Source organism: Onychostoma macrolepis, chromosome 02 (genome assembly GCF_012432095.1).
Source record: "Onychostoma macrolepis isolate SWU-2019 chromosome 02, ASM1243209v1, whole genome shotgun sequence".
Taxonomy (NCBI): Eukaryota; Metazoa; Chordata; class Actinopteri; order Cypriniformes; family Cyprinidae; genus Onychostoma; species Onychostoma macrolepis.
The window spans coordinates 24148365-24161434 of record NC_081156.1 but is presented as its reverse complement, the minus strand read 5'-3'; the positions used below and the strand labels follow the sequence as shown (position 1 = coordinate 24161434).

The 13070-nt window shown below is 36.8% G+C and overlaps 1 protein-coding gene across 2 annotated transcripts in view; it reads left to right on the top strand.

Annotated features, from left to right (window-relative positions):
• The window catches only part of insra (insulin receptor a), a 68399-nt gene that overhangs the window by 5285 nt on the left and 50044 nt on the right, over positions 1–13070 (top strand). Inside the window, exon 1 of one of the 2 annotated variants that reach the window (XM_058798745.1) lies at positions 4519–5634. The exons of the other annotated variant lie outside the window; for it this stretch is intronic. Coding sequence (XP_058654728.1) covers positions 5559–5634 — 76 coding nt within the window. The 5' untranslated portion in view covers positions 4519–5558. Of the gene's footprint in view, positions 1–4518; positions 5635–13070 lie in introns of those variants that run through there. 2 annotated transcript variants of the gene reach the window in all.

The window sequence follows — 13070 nt, the reverse complement described above, 5'->3', positions numbered from 1 at the left end:
AATCTGAACAATTTAGACAGTAATATTTATGTTTTAAATTTATATAATAATTCATATGTTTGACATCCCTTTTCATAAAAATGATTTAAAGGCTGAAATACCATTTTATAAGATTTTTGTTTTTGTGAAAACCTGTATCTGAATTGTAAATCATGTCATTTTATGGCTTAATATGTTACCATAGATATTGTCCAACCCCACTTATACGGTGTTCATTTTACTTGTACAGCTCTTAAAAAGTCATAAAAAAACGCTTTCCTTGATATTCGTTGATATTTGTGTATTGAAAATGTTTTTGATTGACATTTATAGTCTTTTTTAAATTTTTTATTTGGGCTAGTTAAATTAATTTTTGGGTTACCAAAATCTGGAGTACCTGCACTGTAAAAAAAAAAAAAAGTTGAGCCAACTTAAAATTTTAAGGCAACCAGCTTCAGCAGATTTTTGAGTTTTCTCAACTTGTCTTTTTAAGTTTATACAACAAAAATGTGAGAATCTCCCACAAAAATAAGTGTTAGTGAGGCCAGTAGGGGGTGCTCACCCTGCAGTCTGTGTGGGTCCTAACGCCCCAGTATAGTGATGGGGACACTATACTGTAAAAAAGCACCGTCTTTCGGATGAGACGTTAAACCAAGGTCCTGACTCTCTGTGGTCATTAAAAATCCCATGGCACTTCTCGTAAAGAGTAGGGGTGTAACCCCGGTGTCCTGGCCAGATTCCCTCCACTGGCCTTTATCAATCATGGCCTCCTAATAATCCCCATCCACTTGATTGGCTCTATCTCTTTCTCCTCTCCACCTGTAGCTGGTGTGTGGTGAGCACACTGGCGCCGTTGTGCTGTGGCTGCCGTTGCATCATCCAAGTGGATGCTGCACACTGGTGGTGGTTGAGGAGAGACCCCCCCCACATGATTGTAAAGCGCTTTGGGTGTACAGCAATACACAATAAACCGATATATATATGCCTCATTCATTCATTCTACCAGGGATTTTGAAATTTTGCGAGCCCTGAATTACATTAATTCTAATGATTATATGTGTATTATTTGAGTTGTAAAGTTGATCTCATAATTTTAACAGTGATTTTTAGATTATGGTGTTTTGTTGTCATGGCACCATAGTTGTTAAAAATGCGTGTGACTATACACAGTAATACTAAAATCATGTTAAAATGTATATTGTTTACATCTTGTGGCTGTAACATTTACAGATCAGTCCGACTATAAGTACCTCTCTGTAACCCACATTTCTGCTTTTTAAAAGTGACAAGTCAAAATCATTTTTGTTGTAATCAACATTGTGCCATCAGCTTTCTACTGATCCCAGAATATTCCTAAACATATGTTGTTGGACAGCTTATCTGAGCTGTAAAAACATAAACAAAAACATATTTATCACCTTGAACAACAGAGTCCTGTTTCTTACCAACACAGTTCTCACTGATGGCCAGGATGTGTATGTTTATTGACATAGTCTACACTGTTTTTCTATGACGATCTCTTTCCATCTTAGAGGCTCATAAGTTCAACAGAACTATACACATCAACCTATATTTTCCTTTTTTTTTCCAGATTTTCGACTACACTGTCTAAAGATTATTTCCATTATCACAGAATAAACCCTGACAGTAAAGCATAATGACCGGCTGGCTGTATATTATCTCGCTTTTAGCACGACTGCTTACCTAATACATAAGTAAATGGACATGAAATTAATTTGAGCTGAAATCATTTTATTATGAGATTAAAGAGACCACAGGGCATCCAGGATCACGGAATTCAATCAAGTTGATTACGTTCAGTACTCTTTGTACTTAAAATTAAATTACAGTTTATAGGTTGTAGATTTAGTGTAAATTGTGGAAGTAGCTAAAAATGTTGATTACCACAAAAATTATTTCGACTTGTGCCTCAATTTTTTTTTTTTTTTTTTTAGAAAAGAAAAAAGCTATGTTATGGGGCATGTTTTTGGAGTAATTAAAAGCAGAAGTGGGAAGTTTATATTTTCGTAAAGGCACTTACATGTACTCTTCTGTTAAAACTTGCATATCTTTAGCTGTAAAGTTTTTCTCGTCATTTTTACAGGAATTTAATGGTTTATGGCTTCATGTTATAATGACAGTGAGACTGTAAAATTTATAACGTCACACAGAAAAGGTTAGTAAGCGATTTTTCCACACTAAAACCATTTTGGGTACATCAAGAATGACCAGGGCGTCATTTAAATATTGCCGTAAAAATTGCTGTTAAAGAGCGAATACATAAGGGATAATGCACGGTTAGCCAACCTGTTCTCGCTGTGCAATAAGTAAGGGATAATCAACGGCTAGCTGTGCATTAAATGATTTGAATGCACGACGTGGAGGCGAAGAACCGCCCGACGCGCAGCAGAGTGTGGTTGCCTCCGCGAAGTGCATTCAAATCGTTTAATGCACAGCTAGCCGTTGATTATCCCATTTATGCCATGGTCATTTCCCAGCATTCACATATTAAAGATGTTAATAATATTTGCGCTGCAATATTTGACCGAAACGATAAAAATGACGGTTATTTTCGTCTGTATTACTGTTCAACTCTAACTGTATGTTACTATGGTTACCAATGTTTATAGGAAGCGCATTAAGACCTTTTTCTGAACGCGGAAGTCTCCCCCAATTAGAACGGTGCTTTACATTTCCGGTTTCTAGTCACATTTACATATTTTCAGAGCCGATAATATAATGTAAAACCTATGAAAGTCATTTTAAAAAATCATGTGGCGCCATTGTTTCATCACTTTACAGTGTCGCAATGACCGTCTTTTTGCAGTAAAGGACCAGTCATAGTTCAGTGAGTGGGAAGATGACATGAAGCGACGCGAGGTTAAGCTAACGTTACATTGAAAACAGATGAATGCACATACATCTCCCGATCGGGGTGAAGTTCATGGGATTTTGTACACAGAATGATAAGAGCAAACATTATTTTAACATATATTATTATTTCACACTCAGTATTTTAACTTAAGCGCTGCAAGCTATATATACAGTGCCTGACAAGACAGATTTTCTGATACGCAAAACAAGTACTTTAAAGGAATTCCTTAGCTTACTGAAGTTACTGTGGCAGCCAACAACAGCACAGCAACCCTCCGCACATTTTTATATGTAGTTATATTGAAAAAGTTTCAATTCAGTCTGTCTTTTTTTTACCCCGTTTTAACGGAGTTCTATGGAGACCGGAACACGAGAGCACCCAAACGGAAGTTAGAATCCATCATGGCGCCGCTCATCGGTTATTCAAGAAAAAGGTCTTACGTGATTAAACTGACCTGGGAACTACATGTGCAGTTCAACGAATTTAATCAACAAACACCTGCCAGCCAATCAGAATCGAGTATTCAGACAGACCATGGCATAAACTATTTTAATGCACGAAGTGAAGGCAAGGACAACCTGACGCGAAGTTCGTTAGCTCTAACATTCTGCCCGCTTCAGAGATTAAATAGTGCGGTGAGAGAGAGAGAGAGTGTGAATTAGCCTACCTGCATCTGCGCGTCACTACAAACAATGAAGATTTGAGTTTAGTTATTTAAACAGTCGTTTTACCCCCTCTTTGCTGATTAATATAATGTAGCAATCCAGTATCTAAGCTATTTTATTAATGAAAGTCACTGGGCAGCGTTGACAACACGTTTCTGTCCTCCTAAATGTTTGTGTGGGCAGCTCGATCTCGATCTCACAAACCAAAATAATAGACATGATTTTTTCAGGCCATATGTAAAATCAGATGGATGAATAAATATTATTAAAATGAATAAGTATGGATGACAGTTGATTACTATAATAGTTTAGTTTATTCCCCTCATTAGTAACAGTGTCCTCTGTGGGATAAATAAAGTTAATATTAGTCTTATATTAATAATACTTAATTAATATTGTGATTTATCATCCCTGTTATAGTATTATTCATTCATATGTCAATTTATTTTTCACCATCTTTCCAAGTTCTGTACCTCAGGTCCAAAAGAAATGTAGAAAGAATGAAATGAAAACACCAAATACATTTGTTATTTTCAAAAGGGAAATACTGACATGGATGTTTACAGAGCAGAGGTAAAGTTTTTTAATTCCAATAGGAGAGATAGCCTTTTTTTTTTTTTTTTGTATTATTATTTTGTGTTGTATTATTGGTTAATGTGTTATTTCTGTTTCAAAAGGCAGCAATAAATAACACTTTTATATCTAAAGAGTGTTTATGTGATTTTATGTTGTGAAATGAATAAATGCATACTAATCGTAATAATCGTGAAACCGTGATTATTCCTCAGACTATAATCATACCAACAAAATCTATAATCGTTGCATCCCTACTCTGGACACAACATAATTAAATGTCAATGCATTGCCTAGAAGCCAGTGTTTTAGCATATGCAAAATGCACGCCAGTGCTTAGTGCGCGCACGCTGTCTCGGTCCATCGTTCCAGTCCATATTTCCCCTGTGCTCTATCTGCCTCTCTGGCAGGTCTTGTTTACTGGCGCAAAGACAGGAAAGGGGATCCTTGGCGAGAGGGGATATGTCAATGCACTAGTTACAACCAGCGTGGCGACAAAAAAATAAAAAACACATTTTTTCTTGAATTTTTATTCTCCTCTTTTTCTCCGCGAGAGAGTTAAAGACGAGTAAGTGAGCTTTGCGGAATCAGCTTCACTTCGTTGTATTGATCTGTGAAGCAAGGCAACTGTTCGCCAGCAAAGCGGCGCAGAAAGACTGCATGTGGAGCATTTGTGCTGGAGGTCTCGCGGAAATCTCAGCGACTGCAGTGTTTTCAGCAGACGCCTCCAGAACCGATACGATTCACTAAACTGCCAGCTTACAGGCTCGCCGAGAGGAATAGTAGGCTACGGAGAAACTACCGCGTTTGTGACCCGTAAACGCACTACGGCAAAAGCTCGCAGTCAGCAGGAACCTGGAAAAAGTACACACTGAAATCTGCCCGTTACGAACCCTGGAGATCTTGGACGTTTTGCAGCAGCACTACCTGCTACTTATAAGTCCGTAGACAGCTTATTAGAACTATAAGATCTTTTCATCTGAAAAATAAATCGAAACCGCTACAAAAAAGACGCTCAATTGATTATCTCGGCCTGCGCAGCCATTCCTCCCCGTGCTTCACCAGTTTTTCCTTTTTTTTCGCCAAGCTTGTAGCAATCTACGCAAGTGCTGGACAAATATATGCAATCGATCGGAAATGATTCGGCCGCTCGTTGTAAATGATGCAGTCCGCATGCTTTATAGGTGTGGATTGTTTAACAGTGAATGAAAGTCGCAGCACGCGCTGTCATTAGCTTAGCGCTCGAGCGTCAGCATCAGTGAGCGCGACAGCAGAGCGGATTGAACACGTTGAACTTTCCTCTCCGCCCATTTTTTTTTCTGAGGGGGGTGACAGAGGGCTTTTTCTGTTCTTTTTTATTTTTATCTCCCAAAAACAACACTGGACTATTAAAACAGATCGTTACCCACACCAAGACGGATTCGGAGGGGATTTTTGGTCAGATTTTCGGTTTCTCCGGGGTCAAAATGCGGCTGCGGACTTTGATTGTTTTGGTTGCGTCTGTCTACACTGTTTGCAACTGTCAACAAACAAATGGAGAAAGTAAGTGTAACTTAACGGCTTTGTTCTGTCTTTCACATGGATACGGATTTAATACCATAGGAGTATTGTCTGTTTAAATGTTAATCTACAAACGTTATCGAGCTCTCTGAACGGGAAAGGGGGATCGTAGCTCTTGACCACTGTGACACATTTGGTAAAGCAGAGCCAGACAGAAGGACACTGCAGGGCAAGTGGCGAATAAATCAAATATCGTGTAACGTTAGTTTTGATTTAGACAAATCGTTTCTAACTGGCTTTAATGGTACGATCGATTATATGGAGTGTGCGCCTTGACCCTAAAGCCAGATTATCAATCGTTTGAGGACAGCATTGATCTATTTGTAGCTCGAACTGCTAGTGAGGCTCGGAAATGGTTTTCAAGTTCAGCCAGGCCCCTGTTTCATGCAGCCATTTGCAGCGTTGACAGAGTTGCAAGAGGATTTTAAATCCTAATCAGATCAGTCGAGATCTATAGGGCTGTGTTTTTATTTGTTGTTAAAAGTCATGAAACCTGACTGGAGGTCTGTGATCCGATCTTTATGAGTTTGGAAAGTGCGTTACTTTGGCAGCAAACTAGTACTAGAGCTCGCAGATGTCCTTTTAAAATTGAGCTTTCTGCACAATAAAACTATTGTAGATTGATATCACCGGGCCACAAATGTTTATTAGCAAACTACTCAGAAATTTTCGGTAAACACTGGAGCAGCGGAACATCTGATCAATAAGTCTTTATTTATCAGTCACTTATTTCATGTCAACTCAAGGCAGTGCTCTTTGAAGACTCGTTGTATGAACAGAAAATGTTGAATTTAATGCTGAATATTAGATTGATATAGTTTATCTGTATGCTTGATTATACAGAGTATATTTTAATGTATAGTGACTTATGTAAATGCTTAATATGTTTGTATTACTTTTGTAGTAATATTTTATATAAAACAGACAGAATAGAAAGAATTACTAAATGCATACATGCTGGTAATTGTTTTTAATTAGGCAGTAGTCATTTAAATGATTGTGTAATTAGGTACCACTTGTTGTTTTTTAGTGCTCTTGGAAGACTTCCTGCAACAGCTAAATAAATATAAGCATGCTTTTGACACACTTGGCTATGTTCAGCTCCAAACAAAACATTGGCTTAAATTCAGTTTGCTCAACAAATGAGTTTTACCATATTTTTTGGAAAGTTAAAAAATGCAGTAGTATTTTTGTCATTAAGGTTTTTTTTCTTTTTTTTTGGGAGAAAATCAAATGAAATGCTCCAAGTTGCACGCTATCATTATGAGAAATTCAGATGATTTTGGGCCTTATTTGTTGAATTGTGAGCTGTGTTAAACCCCAAGCGCATTTTTTCTTATCTTGTTGCTCTGCAGATTTCTAAATATAGCATTGGTTTGGATGAAATTTATGCATTCAAAGTTCTGCCAGTTTCCATTTTGAGACTCTTCCATGTGTCTCACGGTTAAGCTACTGTATATCAGAACAGTATGTTTAAAAACTCTGTTAGATTTTAGGTCAGGACCTACATATGTTTGAAAAACTAATAACAAGCACTGCGTGGAAAGTTACAAATGAACAGACTGTTGGCTCTCTCTGTCTGTAATAATCTGATGTGGCTTTAATCGGCCTTTTAATACTTATAACACTCTAGGCCTCTTTTAGTGAATTTATTCTTTTTGTACTAAATTTAATTCCTGTTTGTTATTATAAAGTTGCTCGGCAAAATTTTCTTTATCGGCAACAAAATCTGTAAGATATGCTTGGCTTGTTTCCAGGCAATACGAAAAGAAAATATTTGGAGTGTTGCTTCTTTTTTGTGTCTTGTCACAACATTGTTTTTAGCATTAGATAAATTAACACCTGGGGGTGTATGTATGCCATCTTTTTATTAAAACTGAAAATAAAAGATTGAGTAATATCGTGAAACCAGTTTGTGCGAGATTTTAAGGGCAGATTGAACATAAACAAGTTGTGTAATTGCTAAGTTGGCCCCCTTCTTGTTCCTCTTCGGCTTGTAGTGAACCACTGTAGGGAAGAGTGGAACTATTTTAGGGCTTCAGTTCAGCCTCGTCAGGACTGGAAATCTGCTCAGAGCCCGGCTCATCTTGGAACATTTATTAATTCAAAGTTCAGCTTCAATCTTACAGTGGGGTTGAAAATTCTGAGATCGCTATTTTATATTGTAATGTTTTTTTATTGAATACATTTTTCTCCATTACAAATTATAATCCCAGCGTAACAGTTGGATTGAAAAAGCCATTTAAAAATGAACAAGATTGTTTTAGTGTTTTGTTTGTCACACTTTTGCTGCAATGTCAGCAACTCACAAACTGTGAAATCCCTTAGTAAAACCTGATGATCATGTTTTCAAGCTTGATCTGAGAATGATCCAAAGAGCATCTTGTTTTTAAATGGAAACGAGGACATCTGACCTTTTGTACACTTGCTCAATATCGCAAATTTCCTTATTTGATTATTATCTTAGAAAAAATGCAGAATCTTTCTAAGTTACTTTTATTCATATTATGTTGATATTTCTACATATGAAAGTCTTCTATATCAAAATACTTCATTTATTTTCTTAACCTTGTTTATTTCCAAAATTATACTTTGAATCTCAGATTTGCAATATGGTCTCAGATTTTGCACCCCTCTGACTGTATATTATTATTAATAATAAACTATCCTTTTTGGTTTACACATTTTGCTTTTTTCATGTTTAATTGCTTTCTTGTGCTTGCAGTGCTAAATTAAAAATATAGTGTATAAATTTACTCAATTGCCCAATGCCGTCTGTACGTTTTACTATCTGTCTTCTTTGCAGTCAATCAGCTAGTCTGTAAGTTTTTATTTGGTCAAACTAATAGTACAGCTGTCACTCTTAACATTCTTCTGTCAGTCGTGTGTCTTTATAGACACGAACAGCACATGACAACATAATTTATACCTCTGCAGACTAGAATCCGAAACCGTTTGACTGAATCACCTGCTTGGTTGCATTGCTAATATCCAAAAACAAGTCATATATAATTTCGTAATTGCTATGTTCAACCTTGTCAAGTCTTAGCTGACATGGCATGACCATTGAAGCAGTGAGAAATCATTTCGCATGTATTTGCCACACCCTTTGTCCACGTTACTCCATGCTTTCTCAGATCTTGCGGCTCATTGTGCTTCCTGATTGTACACATTGTTAGCTTCTATTACGATCCCTTGTGATCACCTCATTCAAACCAACGATTAAAAGCTTCCCCTTGAGCCTGTTATTTGTTCTGTTTTAAAGTTCGTCATAGCTCTTCAGGTGGTTTTAGTGTCTCACAAGGAGCTTACTAAGTAATTCATATACCGCTGTATCATTGTGAGTGGTTACAGGATATTTGTTAACAATGAGTCTGATTGTGTCACATTCATTTAATCTGCTGTATATTTATTTCATTGTTTGCATTCAGTGCTTATGCTCATTATTACTTTGAAATGATTAAGAATGTGTTACTGGTTCATAGGGGTGTGCGATATGACGATTTTTGATCGTGGACGATAAAAATGTCTCCACGATCTGCTTTTGAAGAAATATCGTAGTATCGTGCTACAGCGCACATTATATCAGCTGCAGTTCTTATTCCTCCGTCTCAATATACTGTACATTATTGGGATCTGCTTTAAAGCCTTGCCGGTTAAATGTTTTATTCACGCGTTGGTCTGACGTGCGCTTTTTCTGAGCCCGTACACCCGAAGCGCGCGTGCTAAAGCCTGTCAAACAGCGCCTGATTACTGAACTAAGTTATCTTGTGCACTAATACTGTCAAAACACACAAGGTTTATGTATAGACTCCGTTGCTTATGTCTAAAATGAGTAAGTAAACAGCTGAGAGAAAACGGATGCGTGCCTCTGTATATTAGATGCGTGCATGTCTTAAAGGGGCAGTACTGAACATGCTGCCGACTGTCATTAAAGGGATAGTTCACCTTAAAATTAAATTTCTGTCATTATTTACTAACTCGCATGTTGTCCCAAACCTGTATTAATTTCTTTCTTGTGCTGAACACAAAAGAAGATATTTTGAAGAATGTGGGTAACCAAACAGTATCTGGTCCACATTGACTTTTGATAGAAGGAAAAAAAAAAATACTATGGAATAAGTCACTGGGGACCAGCAACTGTTTGGTTTTCCATGTTCCTCAAAATAGCATTTATGTTCAGCAGAAGAAACTCATTCAGGTTTAAAGAAACTTTTGAGTGAGTAAATGATGGTATAAATATAAAACACTTTTTATTTTGGGGTTAATTATTTCTTCAATGTTAATAAAACACCAAAACACAAAGAGAAAAATCACTCACTACTCTTGACTGAAAAACGTTAATACAGTTGATTTAATAGGAATCAATCTATATAGCGTTTTATTTTTATATTTGTTGATTCAATTTATTGAATGCTCCTGCTAAATACACCTATTGTACCTGAAAATAAAACACTATTTTATTTGTATAGTATGTGTGTTTGTAATGTGTATCTTTGTTCTCATTTTTTAATAACAAAGATAAAATAATGACAAAAATTTTTATCTTCGCCCACTTTGGCCTAAATATCCACCATTCTTTTTTAATATTTTTGTTATCTTGAAAGGTTTTGTCTTTATAATAGGGAAATTAGTTTGGCTGTAATGCTCAGACAACTTGCAAAATAGTAAAACTAACATGACAAAGAATCGTGATAAAATCGTGAATCGTGATTTTTCTTAAAAATATCGTGATATTATATTTTTGCCATATCGCCCACCCCTACTGGTTCAGCTATATTCATGCTATTATGAAGTTGACACAGCATGATATTTTTTAAAGCACATTTATGGGTCATTTTGTCCAAAAAAATAGTTTCTTATATCAAATCCCAACCTTTGAGTTATTGTGATTTCCCATGCAGTTTGTCTCTCACGAGTTTTAAAATAGATTCAGCTAGTTGCAGACTCAAATCAGAACTCATGCAAATTCTTGTGCAACAATTGTTAGACCCCACTTTTTTTCTGATTTCAAGTGTGTGCCCAGGGACTTACACAGTTTAGCGGTGGAAACCCGCCCAGTAATATTGTTCTTCTCACTCAGTTTGAGGACACCACAGCAGCTGGTGTGCAGGTGTATCTTTAAATCATCCCGTGTCTAGACTCTCCACTCCGCTCACTGATATTGGTTACCCAATCGTTCTGTATGCTAAATTTATTTCCTGTAACCTTTATTGCAGTCTTTTTTCACAGGGTGAGGTGTGTCACTATGGTGTCACATTTATGCCCCCAGTGTGTTCACATAAATTATCTAAAATACTGTAGTATAAAGATATGAAGGATGTTCATAATGGTAGTTTGGCCCAATGCACAAAGCATGTCTGGAGGAAATTCATGATCTTTAAAGTAATTATGAGAATGAGGTTGTTTGATATTATTATTATTATTATTATTATTGAATGCATGTTCATGTGTAAAGCCCTATTCGGACAGTAATTGTTTCTCATGGGGACGTAAGTGACTTTCACCATTTACGGTGGGGGTAGTCGTCGATTTAATTGCCGTTCGAATCCAGGATGTCAGTGTTTCACCACCCCGTAAAAATCATCTACTGTTTTTTTGATAAACACCAAGGTTGTGTGGTAACTTAATTGCCATCCGAATCCACATCTCTCTCTGCACTGCGTGAGGCAAATGGTGGTCACACCATACTGACTGGTTTTTGGACCCCCCCGGACCCTCCCAATACAGTAAAACTGCACATTTTAGAGTGGCCTTTTATTGTGGCCAGCCTAAGGCACACCTGTGCAATAATCATGCTGTCTAATTAGCATCTTGGTATCCCACACCTGTGAGGTGGATGGATTATCTCGGCAAAGGGGAAGTGCTCACTAACACAGATTTAGACAGATTTGTATATTACAAATTTTTGAGAGAAATAGGCCTTTTGTGTACATAGAAAAAGTCTTAGATCTTTGAGTTGGGGGAAAAATGGGGGCAAAAACAAAAGTGTTGCATTTATAATTTTGTTCAGTGTATATACAACTATAGCTCGTCAATTCGGTTTAATGGGTAGAACCCAAAAAGCAGATGATTACAAACCAGTGAAACCTCAAAGAGGAAGTGGGACGAGAGGTGTGGAGACGCGCCTCTTTTTAAGACTTCTGCTTTTAAATTGTCACACTTACAATTCCTTCCCCTGTCCTGTGATGTTTGCTATTGTTTGTCTTGTTTCAGAGGAAAGTGAGTACTTTGTGTGGTTTAGCTGTTTGCTGCATTTATTAATGAATTTTTTCATTCAAGAACATTTGCATTGCATTGACACAAGATTTATTTTGATCTCTTAATGGTGGCTGCGAAGGCAAACACACTTATGCAGATTGAATGCAGATTTCAATCAATATGTCAGGTTGAAATATACTTTTCAGGTCTGTAACAAAGCAGAACTAGCCGCAGAGAAAGTCAGAGTAATCAGCATTGCCATAAATCGCTACCTCAATTACATGCCTTTTCTTATTTTGACATTTTATTTTCTTCTTCTTAAACCTGTAGTTTACTTAAAAATTAACCTGTTATGGTTTATGTTTTGATCTTTTACAAATGAAAAATGCTTTTTTACCTGTTTTTTACTTGGATAAATAAAACAAATAATGTGTAACCTGTATAAAATAACACCTTTCTAAAACTTTAAATATTTAATAATTGAATTTAAATGTAAATGCATGATATTATTTTTGTCTTTAAAAACAAATTAAATTTTATACAAATTCTTTTGACAAAACTTGATTTTAAAAATCATATAAATTGAAGCAGCCGTCCCTTAAATGAATGCACACTAGTTACTTATAATACTCATTGTTAGATGTTCAGGTTTTAAATTTGGCTAGAGCGTCATTCAAAGATTCATTGCATAAAGTGAATGACTACACACAGTCAGCCAGGACACATCTCAGCTCACTGTGCCGCCGCTCCTTTCATGTGCTTCAACGATAATCTTTTCAAGTGCCTGGCACCTCATTTGTACATAGTGTATTAGGAGTGTGGTGCTAAAAATAAGTGTAAGCGTAGAGGTATTGCACATTGTGTGTGTCTGATAGAGAGAGAGAGGAAGCACATGTCAATAGGGTTATACTACGTGTTTCAGCTTCCTCGTGCTCCAAAACTTCCGGACTGCCACATTTATGAATCCCTGTGGTGGGGCCACTGTTATAACTAATGTAAACAAGTAGCCAGCGCAAGGTATTTTTGACCTCCCAATGCCTCGTGCTGTGAGTGCTCAGTGTTTGAAAGGTCTCAGTTATGCATGGGCTGACCGCTCATCAGAGTTCATGTATGCGTGTAATTCATGTAAACCGTTGTGGAATCTTTCAAGTCATGAGCAGCAGGGGCTGTTTTTCATTTAAAGGGGGCCTGGGAACCAACAGGACACAATTAGATCT